This window comes from Chiloscyllium plagiosum, unplaced genomic scaffold (genome assembly GCF_037043375.1).
Source record: "Chiloscyllium plagiosum isolate Xiang-an unplaced genomic scaffold, Cpla_swu_hap1 HiC_scaffold_2, whole genome shotgun sequence".
Taxonomy (NCBI): Eukaryota; Metazoa; Chordata; class Chondrichthyes; order Orectolobiformes; family Hemiscylliidae; genus Chiloscyllium; species Chiloscyllium plagiosum.
In genome coordinates, this window is record NW_028270140.1 from 32,364,738 (window position 1) to 32,390,118 (window position 25,381).

A 25,381-nucleotide genomic window follows, 5' to 3' on the forward strand; every position below is an offset into this window, starting at 1 on the left:
CCATTAGCCTTTTGGACTAGTTTATGTGCCTGTTCATGGCATGTTAAAGAGCTATGTACCTGATCACCCAAATCTCATTGGACATCCACTGCATGTGAATTTTTGCCTTCTTAAAAATAAAAGTCTGATCTCTCTATTTTCGGTCTGAAATGGATAACCTCACACTTGCTTATATTAAAATCCATTGGCCACAGCTTTGCCCATTCACTTAATCTATCAAAATGCTGTTGTAATTTTACGCTGTCATCAACGCCATCTACAATGCTGTCCATTTGTGTGTCATCAAAAACTTTGACGTTTTATGCCATTATCCAAGTCACTAATGAATATTGTGAATAATTGAGGCCCCAGCCCATATCCCTGTGGAATACCACTAGTCACATCCTACCAATTTGAGTACTTCCCCATTATTCCATCTCTCTGATTCCCACCAGTCAACCTATCATTTCCTATGATTTGCCCTCAATTCTGTGGCCTTCCTCCTTAGCTAACAGTCTCTTGCGTGAAACTTTCTCAAAAGTCTTCTATAAGTCCATGTAAATAACATTCATTGACTTACATCTGTCCACCACCTTTGTCAGCTCTTCAAAAAACTGACATTTGTTAACTATTAATTATTACTTATTAATTTTTTTGCCAGTCCTTGTTTCCAGGTTATTTGAGCTATGCTTTTTTACAAATTTCAAGACATTTCCCTCCTGCCTTGGTTTCATTTGATTGTTCTTTCTCCCTAACCAGTTTTCAGTGGGCCTCTTTATTCTATGGTCACTGCTTCCCGGATTATATTTGCTGTTGTATTTAACCTGATTGTCCCACTTTGCAGATTGTAGAATTGTCACAATGTGCAGAGAGGTCATTGGCCCATCATGTCTACAACAGTTCTCCGAGTGTTTTAATTTTGTGCTAATCTCCTGACCTTCTCCCACAACCCTGCACATTGCTGCTATCTAAATAATCACCCAGTACTCTCTTGAATACCTCAACTGAACCTACCTCTACCAAATTTCCAGGCAGTGCATCTCAGGTTCAAATTATTTGCAGCATTTTCTTACCTTGCATTTACATTTCTTTGAAAAACGCTTTAAAATTAAATCCTCTGTTCTCAATCCATTCAAAAGTGGAAACCGTTTCTTTCTGTCTGTACAGACTTTTCATGATTTCATAGCATCGCAACACCAGTTTGCGTTTAAATAGCAGCACAAATGTGGCAAAACAGGTAAATGCCTCCAAGTGCTCTTTAGGAGCAATGATCAAATGATATCCAGAGATGTGCACGTTGGGTGGATTTGGCAGGCTAAATTACCCCATAATGTCCAGGCATGTGTAGATTATGTGGATTAGCCATGGGATATGCAGAGTTATGGGGATGGGATGGGTCAGGATGGGATGCTCTTCAGAGGGTCAGTGTGGACTCGATGGGCTGAATGGCCTGCTTCCACACCATAGGGATCGTATGATTCCACCTTTGGAGATTATATGCAGATGACCATATGCTTGGTCAAAGAGTCAGGTATAAAACATGCCTAAGGAGGAAAGAGGGCTGGAGAGGTTTAGGGAGAAGAGAGGGCTGGAGAGGTGTAGGGAAGGAGTTCCAGACCTTTGAGTTTAGATTACATTACATTACAGTGTGGAAACAGGCCCTTCGGCCCAACAAGTCCACACCGACCCGCCGAAGCGCAACCCACCCATGCCCCTACATTTACCCCTTACCTAACACTACGAGCAATTTAGCATGGCCAATTCACCTGACCTGCACATCTTTGGACTGTGGGAGGAAACCGGAGCACCCGGAGGAAACCCACGCAGACACGGGGAGAATGTACAAACTCCACACAGTCAGTCGCCTGAGGCGGGAATTGAACTCGGGTCTCAGGCGCTGTGAGGCAGCAGTGCTAACCATTGTGCCACCGTGCCGCCCGCAGAAGATGTTGGGATATGTGTGAGAATGCAGAATCAGAGGAGTTCACGGACCCACTTATGAGCAACACTAAAACTAAATGCCAAAAAATATAAGATAGTCACTACCAAATTTAATAGGGAATTCAGGAGAACTCCCTTTAACCACAATGTGGAATTCACTATCACAACAAATAATTGCAGGGATGCATTTAAGAAAATAATAGATATACACATGAGAGAGAATTGCAGGATATATGGGTATATGGCACGGTGAAGAGTGGAAAGAAGTTGATGTGGAACACATACATTGCTGGAGACAATGGTCTATTCCTGTGCTGTTGGTTCGATATGATCATGACCTGTATCAACATATGGCCCCAGCACACCAGTTTTCTGGCAATAATTTGTGAATGTCTCAGAAGGAAAAGCTAATAAAGCTGGCAAATGAAACATATTGGTCTGCATTGCCATGTTCTTCACATTGGAGTATCAGTGAGTCCAGTATGTTTAGTTACATTTATTGTTGTCACAATGCTCTGGAACTTTTAATAGTTTAATCATTTTAACCTCTCCTTCAGCGTTGTGTGTTTTTCTTTACATTCCTTGCTGTGCACAACCTGGCAGTGGTACTAACAATGCAATAGTTTGAACTTTGTAGCAACTTTCATGACCTCACGATCTCCCAAAGAGTTTCACAGAAAATAAAGTACTTTTGAAGTGTCGTCACTGTTGGATTGCGTTCAGAACCCAATGTGTGGAATTTTGTGTTCCTGACAATGTAACACAGTGACACACTGACGGAGTCATAGAGCACAGAAGAGTCCCTTCAGTCACCTCTTTATCTCCCCCTTCATTTTAGTTAATCCCTCCCAATATTTAGATAATGTGTGGGACATCATCTTTATTCCCTATTATCTTGATATCTGCCTGTAACTGGGTTTGTCAATTCTGGCTGGAAGTAATGATGGAAATTTTATAGCGTGACTCACAATAACTCTTGAGGTATTCCTTTAAGGGGATGTATCTTGAGCTGCTGCTGTCCACTATTCACCATGTGACAGGACGAAATGTATAAATCCATGTAGTCTATTTATATCCAGTTTATGTCGTCTGCTATGACCATGTGGAAAATAAGGACAGCAGTGTTTAAAGGTCACCTGAGCAAAGTCCCCACATGGTGTCCCTCATTTCCAGGTTTCGCCATATGTGTGAAATCAAAAACTAAAATCATGTCTCAAATGTTCTAGCCTCCCCTCAACTCATTGTTCTGGATTATGTGATTGGTTTTCCAGATCGTGTTTGAAGTTGCATTCAGCAGCACAAAAGGAGGTTATGCCGCCTTGGATGATATTTATTTTTCCTCACAGTTTTGTGACAATAAAACAGGTGAGCATCTCCATTTTCTGCCTTAATTGAGTAATTTGTACATAAGTTACCTTAACAAAAACCAAACGAACAGTGGATGCTGGAAATCAGAAACAAAAACAGAAATTGCTGGAAAAGCTCAGCAGGTCTGGCAGCATCTGTGGAGGGAAATCAGAGTTAACGGTTCGGGTTGAGTGACCCTTCCTCAGAACTGATGGTAGCTAGGAAAAACTATTAGTGGCTAACAATGGGTTGTGTGTAATAGCAGACTATATGGTAGCAGGACCTGGTGTGTGGGGGTTGGGATTAGGGCATGGGAGAAGGTGCCTCAAACCCTAAAGCCGTTGAACTCAATATTAAGTCTAGAAGACTGTAGAGTTTCCAAGTGGAAAAATGAGATACTGTTTATCCAGTTTGCACTGAGCTTCCCTGGAGAACTGCAGCAAGCCTGAGTCAGCGATGTTGGCCAGGGAACAAGATGGTGTATTGAAATAGCATCTTCTCCCATGTCCTTACCCTACCCTCCACAGGCTTTGTTAGCACATGGTCTGCTATTACACACAGCCCATTGTTAGCCACTAACAGGCCTCATTAGCAGTCATTCATTCTCCTAGGCTGACCATTATCCACTCGTTTGTCTGTCCACCAGTTTCTTCTCTCTCTCTGGGCTCTATCTCCACCTTGTTTATTCCTGACCCCCTCCTCTGACCATATCTTCTGCATAAAAATAAACTTTCTCCTAGCCACCATCAGTTCTGAAGAAGGATCGTTGAACCTGAAACGTTAACTTTGGTATCCCGCCAAGATGCTGCCAGACCTTTAGATTAGATTCCCTACAGTATGGAAACAGGCCCTTCAGCCCAACAAGTCCACACTGACCCTCCGAAGAGTAACCCACCCAGACCCACTTCCCTCTGACTAATGCACCTAACACTATGGGCAATTTAGCATGGGCAATTCACCTGACCTGCACGCCTTTGGACTGTGGGGGAAACCCACACAGACAAGGGGAGAATGTACAAACTCCACACAGACAGTCGGCCGAGGCTGGAATCGAACCTGGGATCCTGGTGCTGTGAGGCAACAGTGCTAACCACTGAGCCACTGGAGTTTTTCCAGCAGTTTCTGTATAAGTTACCATAAGCTTGTCTCCTGACAAAGGCATTTGTGTGGCAATTTATCTTCAGTAATATGATGAGTATGAAAGCAATATTGAGATTGGTCACGATGAAGGCATGTGCATTTACAGGAGTAGAGTGTACAATATTGAAGAAATAGTTGTTATTGGACCCAATTAAATCCACCTTAAGATTGAATAGACAAATCATCACCACTAATTAATGATCTGTCCCTCTGGAGACAGCTGCAACTGAGTCAGGAAGAAGGGGAGAATTTCAGAAGTAATGTAAAACAGAATTCCAAATGTGTAGTGGTAGTATTCCTACCACTGGTCCAGGAGGCCCAGGTTCATATCCCACCTGTTCTAGAGATATGTCTTAATATCTCTGAACAAGTTGCATAGAAAATATTCAAATTTGCACACAATCCCTGCTCAATGTTGAGGTGATTTATTATAGTCAGGAAATTGAAGAGGTTCAATAGCCAAACTTCAGCTGGGCTGTTCTGGTGAAGAGTCACTAGACTCAATGTTAATTCTGCTTTTTCTCCAGAGGTGCTGCCAGAGCTTCACTAGCAATTTCTGATTTTGTCTGAGATCTCCAGCATCCATATCCCTTTGTTTTATTTAAGCTTCAGGTGGAATTAGTCAGTTTTTCATGCCATTCTGTGTCCTTAGAGGCATTGCTAAAGCTGCCTATCTTCCAGCTGCCATACCAACACCTTCCAACTCAATAAACCATGTTATGATCTCAGCTGGTGGTAATACTGGACTGGTCAGATCACATGGAAAACTGCCTTGATACATTAAACATGTTATCTTTGCAGTTTGGTTACAGTGGTCAGCCACTAAACATATTCACACAAAGCTGCAAATGTTATTTTCACAGAAGAACACAAGTTTATCATATAAAAGATATATATAAGACAGTTTTGAAAGGTTTTAATATAAACAGCAAAAATAAAGAATAATCTCTTTTCCCAACAATATCTATTTACAGATATTCAATCCCAATCAATATCACTCGTATTACAATGCAGTATTACAACTTGAAGATTTTTTGTCTCATCTGATTTTATACAGTTCTGATGGCTTATTCATATTTCCAACTCTTGAGGACCTGGATTCCTTTGCAGGATTCACAGCAACAACATTTCTGCAAACTAAACTCTTTCAGCCTGGACACTTCTTAAAAACTCTATTTCTGCTCTGCCAAAATGAAACTGTTCTTCTACCAATGCTCACTGTTGAGTCTCACATATAAAGACTGGCTATCTTTTAGAAACCATATTGTTTTGAGGGATGTGAGACTCACTGGCAAGTCCAACATTTGCTGCCTGTCCCTAATTGCCCTGGAACCGAACAGCTTGCTACGCCATTTGAGTGTATTTTAGAGTCAGCCGCATTTATAGAGTCATCAAGTTATACAGCACAGAAACAGACCCTTCAGTCCAGCTCGTCCATGCCAACTGGATATCCTAAACTGATCCAGTCTCATTTGCCACCATTTAGCCCATATCCCTCTAAACCCTTCCTTATTATGTCACCATCCAGATGCCTTTTAAATGCTGTGGTTGTATCCATCTCCATCACTTCGTCTGGCAGCTTGTTCCATACACGCACCACCCTCCACATGAAAAAGTTGGCCCTTAGGTCTGTTTTAAATCTTTCCCTTCTCACCTTAAACCTATGCCCTCTAGTTTTGGACTCTCCCACCGAGGGAAAAAGACCTTGGCTTTTCACTCTATCCCTACCTCGCATGATCTTATAAACCTGCGTAACATCACTCCTCAGCCTGTGGTTCTCAAACCACACGTGGGCCAGACAAGGTGGAGGTGGCAGATTTGCTTCCCTGGAGGACATTAATGTACCAGGTATGATGATCAACTGTAGTTCTAGCATTTGCCATCACTGAAATTGACTTCTAATTCCAGATTGTTTTATAAATTAAATGTAAATTACACCAGATGCCTTGGTCAGATTTGAAACCATGAGCTTGGGGTCTCTGAATTCTTCTCTGCCCCACCGAACTCATCTCAGCCTGCTCCTGCCCCACCAAACTCATCTCTGCATACTTTGACACTGTCCTGTCCCCCTTAGTCCAAGAACTCCCCACCTATGTTCGGGATACCACCCACGCCCTCTACCTCCTCTATGATTTTCGCTTTACTGGCCCCCAATGCCTTATCTTCACAATGGACATCCAGTCCCTATACACTGCCATCCCCCATCATGAAGGCTTCCAAGCCCTCAGCTTCTTCCTCTCCCACCGACCCAACCAGTACCCTTCCACTGACACCCTCCTTTGACTGACTGAACTGGTCCTCACTCTTAACAACTTCTCCTTCCAATCCTCCCACTTCCTCCAAACCAAAGGAGTAGCCATGGGCACTAGCATGGGCCCCAGCTATGCCTGCCTCTTCGTAGGATATGTGGAACAGTCCATCTTCCGCAGCTACACTGGCACCACCACCCACCTTTTCCTCCGCTACATCGATGATTGTATTGGCGCTACCTCGTGCTCCCATGAGGAGGTTGAACAGTTCATCCACTTTACTAACACCTTCCACCCTGACCTCAAATTTACCTGGACCGTCTCAGACTCCTCCCTCCCCTTCCTAGACGTCTCCATTTCTATCTCGAGCGACAGACTCAACACAGACATTTACTACAAACCGATCGACTCCTACAGCTACCTAGATTACACCTCCTCCCACTCAGCCCCCTGTAAAAATGCCATCCCATATTCCCAATTCCTCCACCTCCGCCGCATCTGCTCCCAGGAGGACCAATTCCACTACTGAACAACTCAAATGGCCTCCTTCTTCAAAGACTGCAATTTCCTCCCAGATGTGATCGACGATGCTCTCCACCGCATCTCCTCCACTTCCCGCACCTCAGCTCTTGAACCCCACCCCTCCAATCGCCACCAGGACAGAACCCCACTAGTCCTCACCTTCCACCCCACCAACCTCTAGATACATTGTATCATCCTCCGTCATTTCCACCACTTCCAGACAGACCCCACCACCAGGGATATATTTCCCACTCCACCCCTATCAGCATTCAGGAGAGACCACTCCCTCCGCGACTCCCTCGTCAGGTCCACATCCCTCACCAACCCAACCTCCACTCCCGGCACCTTCCCCTGCAACCACAAGAAATGCAAAACTTGCGCCCACACCTCCCCCCTCACCTCCCTCCAAGGCCCCAATGGATCCTTCTATATCCGTCGCAAATTCACCTGCACCTCCACACACATCATTTACTGTATCTGCTGTACCCGATGTGGTATCCTCTACTTTGGGGAGACAGGCCACCTACTTACGGAATGTTTCAGGAAACACCTCTGGGACACCCGCACCAACCAACCCAATCGCCCCGTGGCTGAACACTTTAGCTCCCCCTCCCACTCCGCCAAGGACATGCAGGTCCTTGGCCTCCTCCATCGCCAGACCATGGCCACACAACGCCTGGAGGAAGAGTGCCTCATCTTCCGCCTAGGAACCCTCCAACCACACGGGATGAATGTAGATTTCTCCAGCTTTCTCATTTTCCCCCCAGCTTATCTCAGTCCCGACCCTCGGATTCAGCACCGCCCTCTTGACCTGCAATCTTTTTCCTGACTTCTCCGCCCTCACCCTCTCTCTGGCCTATCACCCTCACCTCCTTCCACCTATCATATTCCCAGCATCCCTCCCCCAAATTCTCTCCCCCCTACCTTTTATCTCAGCCCGCTTGGCACACCAGCCTCATTCCTGAAGTAGGGCTTATGCCCGAAACGTCGATTAGCCTGTTCCTCGGATGCTGACTGGCCTGCTGTGTTTTTCCAGCACCACATTTTTCAACTCTGGTACTCCAGCATCTGCAGTCCTCACTTTCTCCTCTCTGAATTAGTAACCCAGCAGTATTACCACTGTGTCACCATCAGTAGATCAGGATATCATAACAATGTCCATTAAAAGATTTAATAGGAATTACAAAATAGAAATAGTCTCTCTTGCCCAACTACTTGAGCTCGCATTTATCTTCCACTTATCGCTAGACTTTGTTCAGAAATCTCTTTAGCTTCTCTAACTTGTTCTGTTACTCAGTATTGCTCTCCTTCTATTGCTGCCACCAAGTCTGGCCGTGCCCTCAAATGGACCCATCATTAAAATGTACCAAGCTTTCGATTACTCTCATGAGTACAGCACTTCCCTTTCATTGCTGTGAAAAGCAAATTCTTCTAAGCTAAGGCACTTTCTAAGTAGTGAGTGAATTATATAAGCTGAACCTTGAATTGCCAATCCTGTGGTTCCAGTAACTGAACACTAAGAGACAGAGAGGAAGAACCTCATGAATATGTTAAATAATGTTTTGACTGTTTTTGATTATTATATAAATATTAGACTTTGAAGCAAAGATAAACGTTGTTTGAGTGAAAGGCATAGATAATTGGCAAACACAGGTTACTGATGGCAACATGGTGCTAGGAAATTGGGATGTGAGATGAAACTTTGCAAAGTGCATTATGACCAGACTTGGCAATTATTGGTTTTATTGTGGTGTGAATAATAGATCATTCTCAACTCACATTTGTTTTTCTATAATAGTTTTATTGGCAACAAAATTGTGAACATTAAGTGCACTTAATATTCTTACTCATTTTAATTGAATTCTTTGCTATCCAATTGCCTCATTGAGACTGTCTTCTTACATTCAAAATCTATTTTAAGTACACTGTTACAAACATGCACAAGCTTGCAATTAACTGGACTAGTTAATGTCATGGGAAGAAAGAAGTTTGTATTTTGTACAGTTTATGCTCTTTGTGCAGAATCAACTTGTGGTTGTCTTAAAGCTGATTTACTAATTATAATTTTGCTGTCTGAGCTAACTGTTTCTTTTTGAACTTAGCAAAGTCCTCTATTTTAACATTGGTCTATATTCATCCGTTAATCATTGTGACTGTTTTGGATCTGGCACAAGTTCATATGGCTAGGCTTATTTGGCAGTGAGAACATGGAGCCATTTGTTTTGATAAATTCTCTCTATCTAAAGCCTGTGTTTTTTGCTCAATTTGTAATCAAAATAAAAGAAAATTATCTGTCTCTGACCTGGAGCAATTATTTCAAAATGAGGAGTAGAATTAATCATGAGAATCAACTATTTGAAGAATAGTTTTGCATTTTGTCAAGGAATATTTAGAACTTCTTGTAACTTTGCTATATGTGATTCTAAGGTTGTGAGACAAACAACATCAGAATTATTTTAGCCCCTTTATCCCATTTGTATTGAGTTGGGGATAAGGGTTAAAATTGGCCCATCTAACAACCTGGAAGGAGATTGTCATAAGTCTATATCGATCAACTCCCTACTCTCCACTCTCAATAAAGCCCAAGTGAGTTCAGATTGCTCAATGGTTATTTCCAGCTTTAACTGTCGTGGGCAGTACTCAATGCATTAATGGATTTTATACAGTCTCCTTGAAGGGTTGAACTATACCTGAGTAGTATCAAAATGATGTGCAATCCGTCATATGATTCTGAATTGCTCTTATAATCTTCCACATTCAATACAATTTGTTGGTAACAGCATTTTCTATCTTTGTTGAAATGAAGAAATATTATTCGACCCATCCGTGGCAAACTGCAACTTCGATGAAGATATGTGCAATTATTCCCAAAACCACAAAGATGGTACAAAGTGGACGAGACTGGTTCGAAAACCCAATGTGTTCCATTTTGGAGATCACACAAGTGGACTAGGTAAGCTGTATCTGTGTGCTGAATCATGGGGTGTTCTTCCTATTGTTCACATTTTGTATTCAAGAGAGGGATACGGTCATTATGATTGAACAGGTATGATGTTCAGTATGATAGAGGCTGGTAAAAGACATGATCTTTATAAAAGAATTAGCAAACCATACTTTGTGCATACATTCATAAAACAAGGTGACTAAACATTTACTGGAATACAGTTTTATATCTCTTTTGTGAAAGATGCTAATTAAGAGAGAAATTATATTCTTTCTATCTCGTTGTTCTTTCAGTTGCTGTATATTTTATACCTCTGAGAATAAGCAAAAGGAATGATACAGAAGTTTCTATTTCCAGGAACTACATTTACAAGACTTTTGCTTTTGAAATGACTGTTCTGTATGGATTGGAATACCATCATGTATAAATGTCTGTCCCAGTCGGCCACAGTCATGTGATCTCTACCAAGTGGCACACACCCTTAGGCAGATTTGATAACCTTCACTTCAACGTGAGCTGCCATCAGTCAAGTCAAATTAAAGATCAGAGGGAAATGCTGCTTAAGAGAAAATAGCTGAAGCTTTTCCTCTGCCAACTCTTGTTCAAATTACTGGGGAACATGAGGCAAAACTGGGAGTTATTCCATAACACTGACAGAATTATGCAATAGCATTGCATTTATTGAGAAAACCAGGGCAGATATAAGTTGTTACAATTTTATCACTGTTGGGAAGAAACTGTTTCAAAATATATCTTGCCCTAAATTTCTGAGTAAGAAAAAGAAATTTTAAAAGCTCTGAAGGCATGCTTTGAGACCTATGTGAATATTATATACGAATAATGGGTATTCAATATTAGGGGTAAGGTGAAAAAGGGTCCATTGATCAATATGTAACATTATTAACTTAACTCAGAAACCTGTGAATTTTCACAATTAAAGGATGAACTAATTAGAGATGGGATTGTATTAGGAATAAAGGATCTAACAGTGAAAGCACCTGTATTGAGAGAGGACCAATTCGGGATAGCAGTTTCCCATGTCAGAACTGATCAGGTTTGCAATATGTTGATAGCTACTCTGGGCACACAGGGCAGAACAATCACAAAGGGCAGATTGCAAATACTGTGGAAGATTTCATGTAAAAGAGAAGAAGGCATGTACAGCATGGGAGAAAGCAGCGCTCTCACTGCAAAAACCTTTATCACACACAATCTATGGTTAAAAAGAAACATAACAGGCAGGAACAGATGGCCGATGGAGAGATTGGCTGAAGATTCCAATGAATAACCAAAAATGATAAAATAGGTTAATGCAGTTAGGTTGACTGATGAAACATGGTTTGTGATGGTTGGAATGAGGACTGCTGAAAGAGAACATCAGATCAATGTAAAATGTTATCTAGACACTGGTGCAACCTCATGACCTTCATAGACCTGTACTAATTGGTTTCGACGTAGCAATCCAAAAATGAAGCTCACCAATGTAAGGTTCAAACTATAGAGTCATGGAATCATGCAACATAGAAGCAGACCCTTCAGCCCACCATAACAGGCACCAAACAGACACAAATCCCAGTTATCTGCACTTGTTCCATAGCCTGCTATGCCCTGGTGTTTTAAGGTGCTTCTGAAATGTTGTGAGAGTACCTGCCTCCACCACTCTCTCATGCAGCACGCCTCATATTTCTAACACCCTCTGAGTGAAAATACTTTTCTCAGATCCTTTCTAAATCACCTACTCGTCACTTTAAACTTATGCCTTCTGGTCTTAGAAATGTCTGCAATGGGGAAAAGATCCTCAAAATCTGACCAATCCGTGTTCACATAATTTTGTCCACCTCAATCAGATCTCCCCACAGCCTCCTGTGCTGCGGGGAAAACAAACCCAGCCTATCCAGTCTTTTCTCATAACTGAGATTTTCCAAACCACGCAACATGCTGGTAAATCTCCTCTGCAACCCCTCCAATGCAATCATATCCTTCCCATAGTGTAGCCACTAGAACTGCACACAGTATTCCATCTGTGGCCTAACTAAAGTTTGAACAAGACTTCCCTGCTCCTATACTCTGTGCCCTGTCTAATGAAGGCAAGCATCCCCTATGTATTTTTCACGACCCTCTCTATGTGTGCTGTCACTTTCACAGGTCTGTGGACTTGTACACCAAAACCCTTTGTTCTTCAGTACTCCCTAGAGACCTACCATTCATTCTGTAAATCTTTCCTTATTAGATGTCCCAAAATATATCACTTACACTTATTGATATTAAATTACATCTGCCATTGCTCTGATCAAATTGCCATCTGATCGCTATCAGATCTATAACCTGAGACCATCCTCCTCACTATTAACAATGCCACTAATTTTCATGCCACAAGCTAACTTACTAATAATGCCTTCTACATTTGCACTCAAGTCATTAATGCGCATAACAAACAGCAAGGTACACTGCTGGCCACAGGCATCCTATCACAAGAACATCGCTCTACCCCTCTTTGCCTCTGATTTGTAAGCTAATTATGGATCCAGTTTTCCAACTTACCTTGGATCCCATAGGCTCTTATCTTTTGGATCCCAAAAGGGACTTGTCAAAGGCCTTACTGAGGTCCACGTAAATTACATCAACTGCACCAGCCTCATCAATATATTTAGTCACTTTTTCAAAAAGATGAATTAAATTAGTCAGACATGATCTTCTTCCAATAATCCCTGATACTTCCCAGCCTTTCCAAGTGTTGATTAATATATGATGGCACTATTCTTGTGCTGAGAGGACAGATTACTCTGTGAGATCACTGCAATAATGAAAACAAGAATGTGGAGTTCCAGATCATAGTCAACAAGCAAATGACACTGATTTCACTTGGAGCAAGTCCAAACCTTGGACTGGTTACCTTCAACATGCCAAAAGAGATTTACAGCCTGTTCCAGCACAAACTGAACATGGAGCACATTCTCGACAAGTGCAAAGCTGTATTCACAGGATTAGGATGTCTTCCAGGAGAATATCATTTCAAAGTAGATGGAAATCCAAGATCAATTCAGCAGCTGCAAAGGAAAGCATAAAAGACAAAACAAAAGATTTGGAAAAGTAGAGCGTAATGAAGAAAGTGATAATGGCTTCAGGGTGGTTTAATGGCTGTGAACCAACCTGAAAATTTGAGGCTCTGCACTGACCCAACGAATCTAGGCAGGTTTTGAAGAGATCTCACTACCTCATGCCAACCATCTAAGGAATTTCACCATGATTTGCAAAGACAAAAATCTTCACCACCCTAAGATGCAAAGGATGATTCCTGCAAAGTGAAGTTAGATAAAAGTAACAGTTGTCTAACTACATTCTCAACATGCTTTAGGTGATACAAATAGTTGCATATGCAGTTTGGCGTGTCCAATGCTCCAGAAAAGCATTAGTGTAGACAGCACAAGATAATTTGTGATCTTCCTGGAAACGATTTAAACAAGAAAAAATATACAATTAAAGATGCCCAAAGTCAAGAATCATATGCCAACTCCTGGCCAAGACATGCAGTGATATTGGGCATAGAACAAGAAGCAATGTTTACTAAAATTAAGCAACTAGTGACAATGCTGAAATACTAGGGTGTAAATAATGAAGTCTTTCTGCAGTGTGGTGCCAGTGAGCCAGGACTTAGAAACTGAGACAGAGGAGACTTTACTGAAACATATAAGATTCTTGGATGGGTTGATAAGGCGGTTGCAGAGATGATGTTTCTCCTTCTTGGAGAGTCTAGGACCAGAGGGCATAATCTAATAGTAAGGGATCACACATTTAAGAGAGATATGAGGAGGATTTCTTTTCTGAGTCAATCTATGGAATTCTGAATTGAATCAGCTTTATTGCCACATGTCTTCAAATGAGTACAGCGAAAAGTTTAGAAGTCACCACTTACAGTACCGTCTTAGGTATAAAGGTATCTAGGTACAGCTCCTTCAGTTATACAAGCAGTGTAACAATGTCACCAATACACAGCATCATTTTAGGTACAGAGTACCTAGGTCCAATCCTTAGATCCAGAATAGAGAAATGAAGAAAAAAATTACATTGCAGCTATACACAGTATAACCATAGGTCAGAAAAACAACAAGTTTAAAAGACAAACATTTCTTATAGAGGTTTGTTGAAGTTAGATTAGCTTCGCTACAATGTGGAAACAGGCCCTTCGACCCAACAAGTCCACACTGACCCTCTGAAGAGTAACCCACCCAGACCCATTTCCCTCTGAGTAATGCATCTAACATCATGAACAATTTAGTGTGACAATTCTCCTGACCTGCACATCTTGGACTGTGGGAGGAAACCCATGCAGACACGGGGAGAATGTGCAAACTCCACACAGACAGTCGCCCAAAGCTGGAATCGAACCCTGGCGTTGTGAGGCAGCAGTGCTAACCACTGAGCCATCATGCCGCCCCAAATTATTAACTATTTTCAAAGCTGAGAGACACAGACGGATTTGTTTATCAGTGAGGCAAAAAGTAAGAAAGTGGAGTTGAGAATTATAAGATCAGCCACAATCTTAACGAATGGTGGAGCAGACTCAATCAGCTGAATGGCCTATTTCTCCTGAAACTTATGATCTAGGGACTTGGAGCAACCCTACTGCAGCAAGGACAACTGGATCCATTTGCATCCAGAGCACTAAAACAAATAGAAAAACATAATAAGAAAATGATGTTACTCCATTTACAGAGATATCATCTGGATGTACTAGCAAAGGAAGTAGATGCATGTTGTAGACATGCTGTCAAGAATAGCTGTCCCAGTGAGCAAAGTGGACAATGCTACCAAAGAATGTAAAACTCCTCTAGTATTAAGCAGCAGCTCATTATGCTCTGGAAGTCATCAATCAGCACAAACACTGAAAGTAACAACTATCCAACAAGATGCAAATCTCCAACTGCTGCAAGAAGTAGTGATAAAAGGATTGCCAGATGGCATCAAGGGCATTCCCTTTGCTATGAAAGCATATTGGGCAGATAGAATTGGATTGACAGCCCATGGTGGCGTGTTGTACAAAGGAAATAGAGTAATTATCCTGAAGGAGGTGATAGGAGAGACGCTAAATCATATCCTCACAAGACAATGAATTGAATCAAACCGGAGGAAGACAGAAGATGTCCTCCACTGACCAAACATGAGCATGGAAATTTAGGATCAGATCAGCCATTGTGCGACTTGTAATGGGCACTAAGCTAAGCATGCTAGATGATACACGACATCCCAGACAGACTATGGATGAAGCTGGAAGTAGTTTTCTTCATACTCGCAGGAAGTGACTATCTTGTTACAGTAGACCACTACAGAAGAACCTCGATTATCCGAACGTTGATTATCTGAATTTCGGATTATCTGAACAACATGGCAAGGTCCTAATGCTTGGCTAAACTGTGTTATCCAAACATTCGATTATCCGAACATTCAATTACCTGAACAAAATACTCCCCGCCCGTGTCGTTCACATAATCAAGGTTCCTCTGTATTCTGATTACTGAGGAGTGGACTAGTTGACTTCAATGACTCCCACTGCGATTACGAAGGGTCTAAAAGAACACATCAGTCATTATAGCATTGCCAACACTGTTATGAAGGACAGTGGCTGTTAATCCATGAGTTAATTTATCAGTCACTTCATGAAAGATTGGGAAATTCAACACCATATGTCATCTCTACGTTATCTCCAGTCAACTGGAAAGGCTGAGGCAGCAATGAAAATCACCAAATGAATCATAAAGAAATGGAGCAAATCCAATACAGATGCACTCAAGGCAACCCTCATGTGGAAAAACACAGCCGTGAAGGCATGGAAAGTAATCCAGTATAAAAATTAATGTTGCACCCCACACAAAGTACTATTCCAATTGCAAAAACAGTTCCGGAAGCCAGAAGTAGAAATCGGTGTGAGTGCAACATCCAGAAAGCTCATTTTCATTTCAGCAAGATTACAAAGCTGTTGTTGTCAGAGTTGAATATTGGAGAGCCAGTTAGAGTACAATCATTCAACAATCTCAATAAAAACTATCCTAAGTAGCAACATGGGACTTGTGTGGAGCAGTTGTCACCTCAATGGTATGTGGAGGAAGTGAACCACCAGATACACCCCCTCAATGGCAGACACATACACCCAGCTCTGGAAATTGTTCCCCAACTGCATTCAGAGACCAGTATGATTTATGGACGATGTGTGCAATGCATCGGACTTTTGGGAACAATAAATTGCTAAGGTAATGTAATATTTATTGTTGGGAACATGAATACTTAAAAGGTACATGATAATTCATGACATTTTTTCCTTTTTTTTTGTATTAAAGTGGATTGAAGTACAATCATGTACAAATTCCTGTCCGAGTTAACTATAGTCATAAGAACTCTACCATGAGGCACATATCCTTTGGGCAGACATTTTAAGCTTCACTTCAATAAAGTTCTCATGTTGAACATACTGCTATATGGGTTTTGAAATGATTTGTAGTTCAAGGTGAGGTTCTAGATGTAGGCTTCACTGAGGCCCACTGAAGATGTTACCGCGGTGGCACAGTGGTTAGCACTGCTGCCTCACAGCGCCAGAGACCCGGGTTCAATTCCCGCCTCAGGCGACTGTCTGTGTGGAGCTTGTACATTCTCCCCGTGTCTGCGTGGGTTTCCTCCGGGTGCTCCGGTTTCCTCCCACATCACAAAGATGTGCAGGGTCAGGTGAACTGGCCATGCTAAATTGCCCGTAGTGTTAGGTAAGGGGTAAATGTAGGGGTATGGGTGGGTTTCGCTTCGACGGGTCGGTGTAGACTTGTTGGGCCGACAGGCCTGTTTCCACACTGTAATGTAATCTAATCTAATCTAATCTGGTAGGGTGATGAAATGTCTGGAAATGAACCTTCCAGCTCAGCGAACAAACCTACTTCCATACTGCTATGTTTTGGACAATATACTCCATGCATACAGCCTTTTTCTTCCAGCAACTTCCACATTTTATTTTATCTAACTAACAAGCACATTCACATAAACAAACACAGAAGAATTGAAGAATTGCACAAAATATCAGTGATCTGCAACTTTGCATATGGGAGAGATTGAAGTGATGAAGGGAGTGCTCCTATATCAAGAGAGAACCTGAGGGAATGGGTGAGGATACAGTTTCACCATCATGCTGCTTTTCAATCTACAGCCTTAATTATTACTGACTCATCTGAAAGCTGTTGGAAATGTTAGTGGTGGTACACTGGATAGTTTTCTCACCTCTGAGTCAGTAGGTTATGAATTTAAATTGCACTTGAGATTTGAGCATAAAAATCCTGGCCACATTTCCAAATTGTCGGTTTTCAGCATTGACAGATTTTTGATCTTTACCCAAATCTCTGTGAATTCTACACATATCCTCAACTATTCTAATAGCCTTAGCTGGCCTTCCCCTTTCAATCCTCAGTAAGCTTAAGCTCATCCTAAACACTCATCATCCATATGCTTGGCAACCTATATAGGCTGCAGCAATGCCATGGATTTAAACTTTACATCCTTGTTGTCAAAGGGTTATAGTTAGAGTTTGGGTTAGAGTCTCCCGAGCTCAAAAATCACCTGAAACTCTACCACTCTCTACTATCTCCATATTACTTTAATTCTGAACTCTTGTGCATTTCTGGATTTCCTGATTCCAGCCTTGGCATTGGATGCATGGAATCTAAGCTCTGGATTTCCTTTCCTCACCCTAACTGTTCCTCCTCTGCTTTCCTTCTTGAAGACGCTCCTTTAAAACTATCTGATCAAGCTTTTGGCCATTCTCCCAAAGCTCCACACATTGCTCAGTGTCAAACTTTGCTTGGTAACACTTCTGTGAAGCACCTTATGATAGCTTTAAATCCACAACACAAATCCCAGTTATGGTTGAGAGGAAATTGTCAGCAGGTAAATCAATCTTGTATGATTTTATTTAGCGACTGGTTGGAATGATGCCTGTGGTCTGGGACCTACCAGACTTTTCCACTGAGGATTAGCAAGACACCTTCAAATGAGATAGGATAACATTCAAATTAAATACAGAGACTCTTTGAAATTGCTAAGGAGAGATTTACATATAATGGGAAGGGCAGAATCAGCCCATCTGCTCCAATAGCTATTGTATGCACCTTGCTAACCCCCCATCATCTCACCCTGACAACATATCATTCTATTGCTTTCACTTTCATGTGCTCCTCTAGTTTCCCATAAAGTCACAGAGTTAAGTTTCCTAGTCCATTAGTATTCACTCTTCCTCCTCCTGGTCACCTGGCAGTATAGCAGGGAAGGAGAGGACTTTGACGTCTTGCCCGTCCCTGATGGCATTTTCCCAGAATCAGTCAGGTTCACCATCCTGTGGGGAGACTCCTCACAGGTTCCCAGTGTCAAGGGGAGGGGGGGGGGTTAGTGCTCCATGACCCACAGGGTGATCCCTGTGGGGGACAGTGCGTGACCCATTGAAAGTGCATCCAGTGCTCTGTGTACAGTTTCTACTGATCACTGGGAGCCTGCCTGGCATCTGGTTTCCTCTCTAAGGGCTGATCAAGGGCACCTCACCATTGATGGGCCCTCGTCTGGTAGTTACAGCCTCAGCTGTAACCACCATAGAGTTTGGCTGGTTATGGTGAGCTACCAGTAATCCCCAATCGGGCTGTGAGCTCTGAGCATGTCGGCTGCCTTCATCAGTGGGATGATGGCCCATTGACAGACCATAATTCCACTCCAGTCAATCACTGCCTGCTGGAGGGGAATCACCACCTGCCTTTTAACCCTCACCGCAACTCATCTGCAAAATTCAGTCCATATTACCAGAAGGACTGGACACACGTCAGGGAACCACTTGGGACATTTTTGGCCCTTAAGTGAGCATTAGTTGTCTAATCAAGGACCACATTCTGCCCTGTTGCAATTTAGTGGGCACTAAGAGTCTTGGAGCTTGGCCATTTTGATCCTGCAGACTGCTATATAGCAAATAGTGGGGGCCATGCTCCCTATAATAATATTACTTGGAGGTTATCCCCACAACCCATGGCTTTCTCTCCTTACATCCATCATTGGCTCCCTCCTCCCACCACTACACTGTAGAAAATACCCATCAGCACTTTGCCAGAGCCTCCCAGCCAGCCTGGCCCCAGTTAGATCTCAGGCCCCCTTGAGTTCCAGAGCAGCCACAGTTGCTCTTCATGTCGGCCTCCTGCAATACCAAGCGTAGCCATCAATCCCTGAGGCACTGCCAGTGCTTCAGAGCTGCCAGCCCCCAATTCTCCAGACATCCTGTGAGGTGGGACTTATAAAAGGAACCCCTCGGCCGAAATAGTAAACTGGGAAGAGCTGGATGAGCGATGGTGGGCTGTCCTCGAACACTTGAACTAAGGAAAGTCTCCACATGCTGCAGTTTACAATCCAGCCCGTGGAGTCATTATGGTATGAGGAGGACACTCAGCCCACTGAAGACATGTCAACTCCTTTTAGAATCATCTAGCCCTCACATTATCCGAAAAGCTTTGCATTTTATTTCTCTCAAGCAGCTGTTGGCTGTATCTGGTTCCACCAGACTCATGGACAGCTGGTTCATGGTGTTGATTAAAGGCATTTATGCTATTCATCACTATGTTACACTTGGTGGTTTGCTGAAGATTTGTTATTACACTGTTTAAAACAGAGAGAGGATGATGTGCCTGTGAGATCTGAACTTTATCTGGTAACATGCCTGTTTGAGTTAGTGAACATGAGGCTCTCAGTTTTAAAACCCAGACTATCAATCTCTACTGAATATAGCCTGCTGAGACAGCTGGGATTAAGTGAGGATTTGGGTATTAATGAAATTGAAACTTAGCCAGGCAACTGGGATTCTTGTGCACACACATGAGTCCGAGGTTAACTCTGAGAATATGCCAAAGTATCTTATATCGATAATTGCCCCTCCAATAGTCTATTTACACAGAATGTGGAGATATTTAAAAGGCAAAGCTGAATAAACATGTGAAGAATGTTGAAAGTGAATGTTTGTAAAAAGATCATTCGTCATCTGTGCACAAACATTTGGAAAGACGATAAATTGACTGGAAGATAAGATAAAACAACTAGAGGACTTTTAAATTTAACCTGTTCATTGGGGAACTGGAGGAATTGTGTGCACCATTGCTCCCATGCTCTGTCTGACTTGACTCTGTTGAAGTCAGCACTGAGAGGTGTGTCAGCCTGGTCTCTGTACCTAAAGAGGGACCTAAGTTACAGTGGAGACAGTTCAGACCAGTTTCGCTTGATTGATTCATGGGATGAGAAGTCTGCCATATGATGAAATGTTAAACAGGTTGGGCCTATACTTACTTGAGTTCAGAAGAAGAGACATGGCAGTGGAGGTCAGGTCACTGAGTATATTTAAGACTGAGATAGATAGGTTCTTGAGTATCAAGGGGATCAAGGGGTATGGGGAGAAAGTGGGAGAATGGGATTGAGAAACTTATCAGCCATGATTGAATGGTGGAGTAGACTCGATGGGCCGAATGGTCTAATTTCTGCTCCTATGTCTTATGGTCTTATAATTTGAATTAAATTTATAAGATTCTGAGAGTGCACGGTAGGGTAATTGCTAAGAGGGTATTTCCTCTTGTGGGGAGTCTAGAATTGGGATCACAGTTTAAAATTAAAACAGAAAGGAGGTGGTATTTGTTCTTTGACATTCATCAGTCTTTGTGGTTTTGTTCCTCAAACGCGGTGGATGTTGAAATATTGAATGTATTCAAGACTGTGATAGGTACGTTACAGATCTACAAAGGAATTTAAATTTAGGGGGGACAGGTAAGAAAGTAGATTTGAGACCAAAAACCAGATCAGCCACAATCTTATTAAATGGTGGAACAGGTTCAATGGGCCAAATGGCCCTCCTGCCCATATTTCATATGTACCCAATTCAATGAGATTTCTGTCAAGATTAGAGTGGTGCTGGAAAAGCACAGCAGGTCAGGCAGCATCCGAGGAGCAGGAAAATTGACGTTTCGGGCAAGAGCCCTTCTTCAGGAATACCCGAAACGTCGATTTTCCTGCTCCTCGGATGCCACCTGACCTGGTGTACTTTTCCAGCACCACTCTAATCTTGACTATGATCTCCAGCATCTGCAGTCCCCATTTCTGCCTCAATGAGATTTCTGCCTGGTCTGTTAAATTAAAGTTGCTCATATTCATTCACTCACTAAAATCAATTAAACTCACATGGTTAAACTTAGACAATGCAATTTCAACCCTGATGGTATTTGCAAAGCTCAATGGAGTTCATAAGAAGTCACAAATTATTGGTGAAAGACCTTCAAGGGAGAGATATTTAGATTTAGATTAGATTACTTAGTGTGGAAACAGGCCCTTCGGCCCAACAAGTCCATACCAACCTGCCAAAGTGCATCCCACCCAGACCCATTCCCCTACATTTACCCCTTCACATAACACTATGGGCAATTTAGCATGGCCAATTCACCTAACCTGCACATTTTTGGACTGTGGGAGGAAACTGGAGCACCCAGAGGAAACCCACACAGACACAGGGAAAATGTCAAACTCCACACAGTCAGTCGCCTGAGGCGGGAATTGAACCCGGGTCTCTGGCGCTGTGAGGCAGCAGTGCTAACCACTGTGCCACCGTGCCACCCACTGTGCTACCCGACCTGACACTGGATTGGTGGCTTTGATGGTTCGCAAGGCTCACAGAATTCCCCAAACAGCAGCCACTCAAACTAAAGGTAATTGATATGCATATAGAAAATTAAACACTCTCCAGTGTGTGAACGTGCTCACACAAAACAGGTAACAATTTAGTGCCCCATTCACAAATGCAAAAGAGGTTTCACGATACACTCTGACTTAACCAACTGAATGGACAGTTGCGGCTCCATATCTACATTGGACAAGTTAATGTTTCTATTTTTACAACACATTTACTGTAATTTCCAGACTTGCCTTTGTTGATGGGAGCAATTTTATCAAATGACTTGCTTGGAATAATGTTATGAAGTTCATCTCTCCACATCACTGTCATCCTGGCTTGATCAAATTTGAACAATTGTTTTAACTCCTGAATAAAGCCTGTCAGAGCAACTTTTTTATTCAGAGAGTGGTGAGAATGTGGATTTGTCTGCTACAAGAAGTGGTTGAGGTGAATAGAATAGACACATTTCAGAGGAAATGATAAACGCAGGAGAAAGAAAAGGAGGACATGGGTCAAAAGTTTCAGTTAGGGGGATTTCAGGTGTGTCTCTCACACCCACCCAAAGACTGGGTGAAGAGTACATGCTGGCACTGCCAGCAACCCAGTATCCATCGCACTGTAGTGTTTCCTGGAGGCTATGTCTCTGTTACTCTTTTGGGAGAAAATGACCTGGCGGCTAATTTGATTGTGCAACAGCTCTCTGTAGACTCAGCAGCCCTGGTGGGAGCAGCAAACAGTCAAGGTCCACGAATGCAGAGTGGAGGTACATGGGAGTGTTCCGCAGTGGAGACAGGAAGAGAAGCCTGAGTTGTGGCAAGAAAGGGTTTTGGTGATTGTGACAACTGGGGTGGGCAGTAATGGAGGCACTGAGTAATGGAGGCACCGATGCCACACTATCCCTGCCCCATCCCCACATTAGACTATCATCCTATCCACCCCTCAAACTCCTCCTGCTCGCTGAAAACTTTCAGCTGAGCAAAAATGGCTTGTAAGTGACCACTAACTTGCATACGAGCTTCCATTGGGTTAGGCGAGTCACCCCATGGTAAAATTGTGCACAAGGCTCCTGGGTAATTTTCACACCTCACCTCATGCAAACCCATTGGTGGGGAACTGTAAACCTTTGTTGCATGGTGACGGGATGGAAGGAGTTGAGAGAAAGCTCATGAGAAACATAAACATCATCATGGCCAGGTTGGGCCGAATGGCCTGCTTCTGCTCTGTAAATTCTGTGTGAATCTATATAGTGTGCATTGCATTCACGTTTCTGGCAATCTCCAGGCCCTGACTCCCGATTATTTTTGGGATAGGTATTTATTTGCATTTCCTGTTTTAATTCAGTTATGAATACTGTCTTACCTTTCGCAGGTGGCTTTCTGATTTCCAACACAAGGTTCGGTTACCATCAGGAGTACGTGGCTCATCTGGCTGGTCCACTTTTGCACGCCAATCTCCAGTATTGCTTGCGTTTCTTTTATGCCCTGAATCACTTTGTCACAGAGGATGCCCTTGCAGTCTACATCTATGATGAAGAAGACCGTGTTCAAGAAAAGATTTGGACAATTCCCAAATCGCCTACTGGAATGTGGATTCAAGCGGAGGTTAACTATCGAAGGCAGGAGGCCAGTAAGGTAGTTATTGTTCCTCAGGGAAATGGAGAAAGATTAATCAGGGTTTGTACTCCTATAAACCCTGTCCAGTACTTTCTACTGGAAAATGTATCTGTACAAGTGCAGGGTATGAATTTTGCCATGAATAGTACCCACTGCACAAACACAAATGAATCAGATGTCCATCACCTGCAATACGTGAGTCATGAATGTGATGAAATATTCTGTACTTGCCTTAATGAGTGCAGTTCCAAGATGCTTGACATATCAAAGAGAAAGCACCCCTCTTGACCGGCACACTGTGCACCTCCTTAAGTATTCAATGTTTCCATCACCAATACACAGGGGTAGCAGTGAGTACCATCTACAAGATGTTACTACAGCAACTGTTCAAAGCCTATTAGTCAGTACCTTTAAAACTAATGACCTCTAATGCATTGGACAAGGGTAGCAGATGCATGAAAACATCATCACCTGCAAGTTTCCCATCAAGCCACACAGCATCCTTAGTTGGAACCAAACCACCATCCCTTTAAAGGCTCTATCTGTGGAATACAATGTTGTGACTCTGCTTATCAGTTGGTCAGCTGAGTGTGGCTTGCTGCACTGTTTACTTCATAACTTATAATGCGCTTTACTGTTTCAAGTTAACCAACCCATGCAGTTGATCAGTCAGGATGAGCATCTAATTGCCTTTTAAAGGCTGGCAATAGGTAGGAAATTTCTTCATTGGATGCAGTTCGAGAAAACCAATTCAGTAGAGCTTAAGAATCACGAGACTCTTGAGCCTTTTCTGGATTTTTCAGAGGGTCCTGCTTGGGCTGAGCATTGGTTGCAACAAATGGATAATTCACAAATTCTAGCAGCTTTACCCCTTAAGATGGACTCAGTAGTAACTTACAGAACCATCTAAATATCCCATTGTGTCAGTCTCGAGAAAGGAATAAGGCAGCTGAGCTGTTTTTATCAAACCCCACTCACCCTGCCACCAATCCCTGATTTGTCAATTGACTGCCTCCTATTTTCAGACAGTCAAACAGGCAATCCTGGGTTGAAAATCCTCAGCACTGAGTTGCTCTGGGTTGTTTTAAGTAATGGCGTAAACATGTAATTAAAATTCTGAGTAATCAAAAATATTTGCAATCGTGTGCCCCCTTAATGATCGTGACACTTTCCAATGTCCACATTCAATTAAGTGCTTCTTGATAGAAAAACAGCAGCTATTATTAGAAATACTCAGCTGGTCAGGAACTTAGTTGGATAAAGAAAGACAGGTTCAGCAAACTAAAATAACATATTGAATTTAAACATAAATCAATCAGCCAGCTGATGAGATGTCAGACTCTTCAAGATTCCACCTATCATACAGAATTCTTCCATTTCCCCAAAAAAGGTTTATTGAAAATATTTTTCAGAAATTAAATTTTTTTGTTGTGTTTTTAATGGTTTTTTCCTAACATGATCAGATTTGCACTCATTTAGATACTTTGCAATTATTCACTACTAGATCAGTGGTGAGTGATAGTGTGCCTTGTGCCAGAAATCATAAATTACTGTGCCAACATTTTACTCCGAAGCGGAATCTCTAGACTGTTGTGAACAACTTCCAACATTCCAGCATATTGGTAGCATGCAACAAAGATAAAACCATGAAATATGCTGAGTAGTTGACAATGTTAGTGTTCAACCAATCCTTTTTGACATTAATCAGGCTTTTCTTGGGTTCAGATTTAACAACAAGTTAGTCTATTATTTGAGCAAACTAAATATGCTCTTTGTATTGGTATTTGGGGGAATGTTTCAGCTTAAATAATGAGGTCCGATGACATGATCAGAACCTAACCTGGAGTGATACTGAGCATGAAAGCTCAATGAAGCAGGACTAGGAACAGGACAGTATTTTTACATCATATAACCTTGGTAGTAATATTAACCTATCTCA

At 42.3% G+C, this 25,381-nt stretch overlaps 1 protein-coding gene and 1 long non-coding RNA gene across 5 annotated transcripts in view; one reads left to right on the top strand and one right to left on the bottom strand.

Annotated features, from left to right (window-relative positions):
• The window catches only part of mamdc2a (MAM domain containing 2a), a 144,737-nt gene that overhangs the window by 79,653 nt on the left and 39,703 nt on the right, over positions 1–25,381 (top strand). For all 4 annotated transcript variants that reach the window (XM_087995816.1, XM_043716618.2, XM_087995803.1 and 1 more), the window contains 3 exons: positions 3,192–3,285; positions 9,985–10,131; positions 23,198–23,460. In XM_087995816.1, the coding sequence (XP_087851942.1) occupies positions 3,192–3,285; positions 9,985–10,131; positions 23,198–23,460 (504 nt within the window). The remainder of the gene's footprint in view (positions 1–3,191; positions 3,286–9,984; positions 10,132–23,197; positions 23,461–25,381) is intronic.
• LOC122563177 (uncharacterized) overlaps positions 23,219–25,381 on the bottom strand; it is a 46,943-nt gene continuing 44,780 nt past the window's right edge. Inside the window, exon 3 of the long non-coding RNA XR_006315510.2 lies at positions 23,219–23,351. This is a non-coding gene — a long non-coding RNA (uncharacterized LOC122563177). The remainder of the gene's footprint in view (positions 23,352–25,381) is intronic.